This window comes from Myotis brandtii, unplaced genomic scaffold (assembly GCF_000412655.1).
Source record: "Myotis brandtii unplaced genomic scaffold, ASM41265v1 scaffold291, whole genome shotgun sequence".
NCBI classification, from domain to species: domain Eukaryota; kingdom Metazoa; phylum Chordata; class Mammalia; order Chiroptera; family Vespertilionidae; genus Myotis; species Myotis brandtii.
Genome location: NW_005361118.1, coordinates 893,880 through 901,209, shown reverse-complemented (window position 1 = coordinate 901,209; position 7,330 = coordinate 893,880). Strand labels below are relative to the sequence as shown.

The following is a 7,330-nucleotide window of genomic DNA, read 5'->3' as shown; positions in this document are numbered from 1 at the left end:
AGGATAGGTACTATTAATATATATATACATACATATATATGATGAAAACATATAAGATCTACTCTCAGTAAATTTTAATTAGAGAATACTAGAGGCCCGGTGCACAAATTTGTGCACTGGTGGGGTCCCTCTGGGTTGCCTGAAGGATCAGGCCAAAACCTGCAGTCCAGGCCAAAACCTGCAGTCCAACGCCACCTGCAGTTCCTGCCTGCCGCAGGCTTGCGCCCAATCAATCCCGATCGGGAGAGGCTCGCACCACAACAGCAGCGCTCGCCAACTGAGAGCCCTGCATCTGGCACCCTCCCAAAGGGAGTGGCCTGCAGGATCAGGCCGAAACCAGCTCTCTGACTTCCCCCAAGGGGTCCCAGATTGTGAGAGGGTACAAGGCCAGGCCGAGGGACCCCTCTGGTGCAATATTGGGGCCGGGGAGGAACTGTGGGAGAGCCCCAGGATGTGTCCAGCCCTGTCTCGCCCAGTCCCCAGCAGCAAGCTAACCTACCAGTCGGAGCGTCTGCCCCCAAGTGGTCAGTGCACATCATAGAGAGCAGTTGAGTTACCTTCGCATATCATTAGCACATTACCCTTTGATTGGTTGAACAGTCAACCGGTCACCAGACGACTGGACACTTAGCACATTAGGCTTTTATTATATAGGATAGTGTTAACTATAGTCACCATGCTATACATTAGATCCTCAGATGGTATTCATCTTATGACTGAAAGTTATACTTTTTGTGGTATTTTAAATATTTCTTCACTTAGATATAGGAAGCAAGGATTTTTTCAACGTATGTCCCTATGATTCTCCTTAGGAAAAAGTTTTATTGTGTTGAATAAAAATTTAACTTTTAAAGATATATCAGATCCCTTTATCTCCCTATTTCCAAGAAAACAGGCCTATCTTCCAACTCCTCTGATTTGTATATTATCAGTGAAAAACATTTTACTTTTGCAAAGGGAAGAGGGGTTATAGTACGGTAAAACCCTAAGTTTAGTATATAAATACATTCTCATCATTTTCCCTTCCATATTCCTTAAGTTAATCATAAATAAGTTACTTAAGCAAAAATCATTTGTAGAATCTTAAAGACAACTAGCCTAGAGTTTGTCTTGATTTTCAAGATAGTGAATTATACTGTCTCTTTTTCTTAATTTGATATACATTCCTATTAAGACAATTCCAGTCTAGTGTTCTTCCTGTCATTTTTGAAAACAAAAGTGGAAAAAAATGATGTGGCTACCAGAGTTCCCTGAAGAGCTCAAAAGGAACCTTTCCACGTGTGATACCCTTTATATGTTGGCAGTACCAATAGCCTAGTAATCCCCATTTACAGAGCCCGTATTATGTGCCACATACTACTGAGCACTTTACATTTATTAATTTGTTTAGTTTGACGACAAACTCAGAAGATAGGTACTATTAATATCTCCATTTTAAATATGGGAAAATGAGGCATAGAGAAATTAATTATTTGCCCAAGGTGATACAGATGGTAAGCAAGAAGTAAATTCAGCTTTATTCATCAAGAGATGTAGTCAGCTGCTAGTATAAACTGCTAAGGTTTTCATAAGACACATGCCCTTCTCTGGTGCTCCCTATTTCACTTAGCTGATTTCTGCAGTATTAATGACACCCCATAGGATTCGAGTTTTCTTTTTTGCCTCCTTGCCTGAACAGTGAGCTCTTTGAGGGCCACAGAGGCTATGTAGCTACAGAGGCTATCAAAGCACCTGACAGGGGTGGGCAAAAGTAGGTGTACAGTTATTATATAGACAAAGGCATGAAGGTTATGATTATTACAATAGTTTTATTAACTCAAATGAACATCACAATGAATACCACTATATAGCTACTTTTGTATTTATGAAATGAATGAGCAATATGTCACACAGCTAACTGGCTGAGCCAAAGTCACATCCAGGGCCATAAACTCCATAGCTTCGTTTTCATCCTGCAGTTAGACATGTCTGGGTGTAAAATCCAGTTATTCATCTTTATAGCTGTACTAGAGGCCCGGTGCACGAATTTGTGCACGAGTGGGGTCCCTCAGCCTGGCCTGCGGGATTGGGCCGAAACCGGCTCTCTGACATCCCCTGAGAAGTCCTGGATTGTGAGAGGGTGCAGGCCAGGCCAAGGGACCCCACTGGTGCATGATCAGGGCTGGGGAGGGATGTGGGAGGTTGGCCAGCCGGGGAGGGACCGCGGGAGGGCTCCAGGGCATGTCCGGCCCATCTCACTCAGTCCCGATCGGCCAGACCCCAGCAGCAAGCTAACCCACCAGTCAGAGCATCTGCCCCCTGGTGGTCAGTGCACGTCATAGCAGCAGTTGAGTGGCCTTAGCATATCATTAGCATATTATGGTTTGATTGGTTGAATGGAGACCAGACACTTAGCATATTAGACTTTTATTATACAGGATGACAGTGGACACGTTATTTAATTTTTCTAATGCTCATCTTTTTGTTTATAGAGTTGTGGAAAAAAGAAATAATAATGTGTAAAGTGTTTAACATAGTGACACATAGAACTCAATAAATGACAATTATGATTATTATTATTGGCTAATATACCGCCTCCTGATATTCTTTGTGAGGGAAAATTACTTGACAACTAAAAAGGGTAAACTTGACTTTTCTGAAATTTCTAGGTATAGCACTGACTTAATTATGGTTCTTGCTAGTACTACTTATGGCTTTCAATTATAATGCCTTCTACAGTTGGAAAAAACCTCTCCAACCCCAACTATTTTTAGCATTCACTACCGAATTTCTTAACTATTTACAATCTAGAGTTTTATGTCAAGCACCTACTAAATGCCAAGCACTTCCACAGTATGTTTCTGCCGCCTAGTGTTAAATAAAACCATACTTTCAAGTCTACTTTTCTCAATGAATTCTCTCAAAGAGCTTGTGTGCACCCATTCTCAACTATTTCTTCTATTCAACTGATCACCAAGTATGTATTCCCGGTTGTTGTTTTTTAAGTTTTTATTGATAGAGGAAGGGAGAGGGAGAGAGAGATAGAAAAATTAATGATGACAGAGAATCATTGATTGGTTGCCTCCTGTACACCCCCTACTGGGGATCGAACCCACAACCCGGACATGTGCCCTGACCAGGAATCGAACCGTGACTTCCAGATTCATAGGTCAATACTCAACTACTGAGCAACACCAGCCAGGCTGTATTCCCAGTTTTGGTATCTCCTTTCATCCAGCTCCTCACTTCCTGAAAATTACCTCAAATTCAACAAGCTTAAAACTGAATTCATCTTCTTTTCCAGAAAGCAGCTAAACCTCACGACATCCCCATTTTTGTTATACTTTGTTTTCCATTTACCCAGGCCCCCAAATCAGGAGTTTTAACCTGATTTGAAAAATCTCTGCAGTGTTTCCCTAAATCAAGAAGCCAAACCATACCTATTCTTTTACAATAGCAAATATTATTCATTCTTAACATTCTCAGTGACCACCCTACCTCCAGGTCCTTTACTTCATACCTGAGTTCAGCCTCAGCTTCTTATATAATGTCCTTGGATTTAAACTATTCTTCCTCCAGCCATCTGCTCACCACATGCAGAACAGTATTCTTAAAATAGTCACTCTTCTTACATTACTGCCCTTACAATATTCTTTATTAAGGCCAGATTTCTCCACAATATTAACCCAGCCTATATCTTGCATTGTATCCCTTAGGAACCTGCTTCTCTAGCCAAACTATTTCTCCTAACCTTCTCAGACTTGCCTTTATTCAAGATGGACCCCTTCTAGCTTGTTATACCACTCTTGTTCTCCACCAATTCAAATCCCTCCTCTCCATGGTGCTCAAATCAAATCCAACTTTCTTCATCACTCTTCACTGACCATTCAGTTGGAAACGATCAGTTAGATTTATCCATAATAGTAGTTGCATTAATTAATGACTATAATATCATTACCTTCTCAGTTATACAAATTTGCCTTTCAAGTAAATGGTGAACACTCTGAGGGCTAAATAATTTCTTATATTCTATATCTTCTTCTTTGCCTAGAAATGTTACTGGCAAAAGCTCAATAAAAACTTATTAATTTGTTCCTAAATGTTTTCTCACTGTATTTTATTTGATTATACACAAATTGTTTTTTATAAATTAAAGTACAAATGCATTAAGTTACAGTATAACAATTTTAATGAGTGACTGTCAATTGGAGAATTTTACATGTCTCCTTTCCTATTTTACATTTCTATGTTGTGTTTTATGTCTAAAATGTAAAAAGACAAATCATGGACTGAAATTCTTTTTTTTTTAATAAGCAACAATAAAAACTCAATGTCATTAGTTCCTTCCAAGATGGAAAAGAAAAAACACACTTGAACCACCAGGACTCAGGCAATATCTCTGCCAAAATCCAGCTCCAGTGGTCAGCAAACTGCAGCCCCTTGAGTGTGGCTCTTCCACAAAATACCACGTGCGGGCGCGCACATACAGTGCGATTGAAACTTCATGGCCACACTCAAGGGGCCAAAGAGCCGCATGTGGCTCGAGAGCCGCAGTTTGCCGATCACTGAGCTATCCTATTAAAACCACTTTGGGGCTCAGTTTAAGTAAAGATGAGAAGATTGAATTTATCAATTTCTGACATTTCTTCTACTCTACAATGTTGTTAAACATATAGAGCAAAGGCAAAGAAGAGAATAAAGATGGATAGATAAGTCTTAGGAGAACTTAGGGATTCATCCGTTTGCACTCTTATTTTACTACAAAAATACAAATTGCTGATTTATCACTTATAATGAAATTACAAACACAAGGCTCACTGAATGAATGGATACAAGCAGACATGCTTAGTTGTAGCTAACATCAGCTTGCATGCAAAAGCAAAACAATGGAAATGCATGACAATTAGTGGGTATGCATGTGCAAATTACATTTTGAGTGCTTTATGAATCATCCACAAATGCTTGGAAGTAAGCATTAAATGCCATTATGAAGCCACATGATAAGATTTTCTTTTCCTACCAGTTTTTTCAATTCCCACTTGAATTGGTTTGGCTGGCTCTGTTATGCCTTGGAAATGATGTCAATACAATTCTGAGACTGCTGCTAGGGAGCACAAAACATTACAGATCCTATATAAACAATGGCTTTTTAGCTTTCTTTTTCATCTGACAATTCTATTTTATTGCTCTATTCTATTTCTTTTTAAGATTAGAATATCAGAATCTGATAACATTAACCTGCATTTATACTCAATAGGACAATGAATCAAAAATATAAGAATTCACACTGTACAGTTTTGGTTTACACATGCCAAATAATTAGTATGCCTAAGCTCACAAATTGTGATTCTGAGATATAACATTAATGTAATCTTGAAACTAAACCAATGTAATTCTCAATAAAGTTTATTCCTACACTTAATTTCTTACCAAAAATTTTTAAAATAGCTTTGATTACCTTGAAGCTGGAAATAGAAGTATTTTTGTTTGCACTTTTAAGAGTCTGATTGACCCATTTAATTATAATCTCATCATTGACTTTTTCACCTTCTCCAAGATCTGATAACACATTCAATGTGTACCTGTAAGAGAGAAGATGTATATTTGAGACTGAAACGGGTGAAATCTGCTCCCACATCATTTATATCAATATTTAGATAAATATTTAAGAAATATTCAATTCTAATAACTATTTTTAATTTTAACCTGGTTTTTGCACTTAGTTACAATCCAAAGTTACAAAGCTCAGTAATGAGAAACAAAAACTACTATCTGGTATTAAAAAAATTAAAACAACTCCATTCAACACAGTTTTTAAGAATAGTGATTGTTTCTAGAGATTTATCCACTATTAAAAAAGGAATTATTTACAAAGAATATAGTATCAACAATCATTTAAAAATTAATATTTTTGTAGTATATTTATTCTGTGTTTGTTATTCATCCAAATGAACTAAAACTTTAGTTCAAAGGATTTTTAAAAAGAAATCCACAGTGTTGCTATAAACATCGCAGCCTTTACCTTCTCATTAGCTGCCATACCAATGCCAGTGTCAGTGTTGAATTTCCTTCATTTAGGTCCTGCCCAGCAATGCCAACCAAGGAGAATTTGGCCTTATTCTTCCCAAGATCCACTGCATAGTTACAGTTTTCAATCTATAAGTAAGTAAAAGTTTTGGTATAAAAACAAATTTTAAAGAATATATCTCTTGAATCTGCCAAACTAGTTCAGTCCTCTGAAAGATAGCTATGATGACACCTTAAATTTATATTACAGAACTTCATTTCATAATAATTCAGTGAAATTAAGAAATTAATTATTCCAACTTTATAGTTGAAAATATCAAAAGCACTGAGGGGTTAACCTAGATAAACAACTGAAAATTTTAAGATCCTCTCTTACTTTAAGTCTTGACTATCCAAGATTACACAGCTTATTAATGGCAGATCTTTGACTAAAAACCTAGGTTTCCTGCATTCCATTGATAGAGATAATAAATATAGTTCTGCCTAAACTTAAAATTAAGGAAAAGAGAAGAAATTGTTTCATTAAGAGTCTAAGTCATCTCTGATATTTTTTATCTAGATCTTTCTCATCCTCTGAAATTCCCCTTTTAGCTCACTTTCTTGAGCAAAAGCTTAACCTTAACTGTACCAGCTGATGATAATCTATCCCATGTTTGAACTCCCAATACTGCTTATTTTATAATGCTTATGTATCATCATATACTTATACTTAGCATTTGATGTATTTTCTTTGCTAACCATAGCATAAGCTCATTTTAAAGGGCAAAAACTACAATGTGTGCAAATCTGTATCATACTCTTCCCTAACCGAGGCCAGGACCCAGCACAGTGCCCTGCCTACAGTAAGAATCTGATGAATGAACACCAAGTAAATTATTTACACACACACACACACACACACACACACACACACACACACACACATACATTAGAGGCCTGGTGCACAAAATTCGTGCACAGGGAGGTGGGGGGGTCCCCTCAGCCCAGCCTGCACCCTCTCTAATGCGGGACCCCTTGGGGGATGTCCGACTGCTGGTTTAGGCCCAATACCGGGGATCGGGCCTAAACTGGCAGTCGGACATCCCTCTCACAATCCTGGACTGCTGGCTCCTAATCGCTCACCTGCCTGCCTACCTGGTCGACCCTAACTGCCTCCTGCTGCTGGCCAGGTTGCCCCCAACTGCCCCCTCCCTGCCGGCCTGTTCGCTCCTAACTGCCGCCCCTGCTGGCCTGGTCACCCCTTACTGCCCCCCCGCCAGTGTGGTTCCCCCCCACCCCACCCCCCCCCCCCCCCCCACCCCCCCCCCCCCCCCCCCCCCCCACC

At 39.1% G+C, this 7,330-nt stretch overlaps 1 protein-coding gene across 4 annotated transcripts in view; it reads right to left on the bottom strand.

Moving 5' to 3' along the window:
- The window catches only part of PLS1 (plastin 1), a 157,112-nt gene that overhangs the window by 8,011 nt on the left and 141,771 nt on the right, over positions 1–7,330 (bottom strand). For all 4 annotated transcript variants that reach the window (XM_014542171.1, XM_014542172.1, XM_014542170.1 and 1 more), the window contains 2 exons: positions 6,002–6,135; positions 5,438–5,561 (listed from right to left, as the gene is read on the bottom strand). In XM_014542171.1, coding sequence (XP_014397657.1) covers positions 5,438–5,561; positions 6,002–6,135 — 258 coding nt within the window. The remainder of the gene's footprint in view (positions 1–5,437; positions 5,562–6,001; positions 6,136–7,330) is intronic.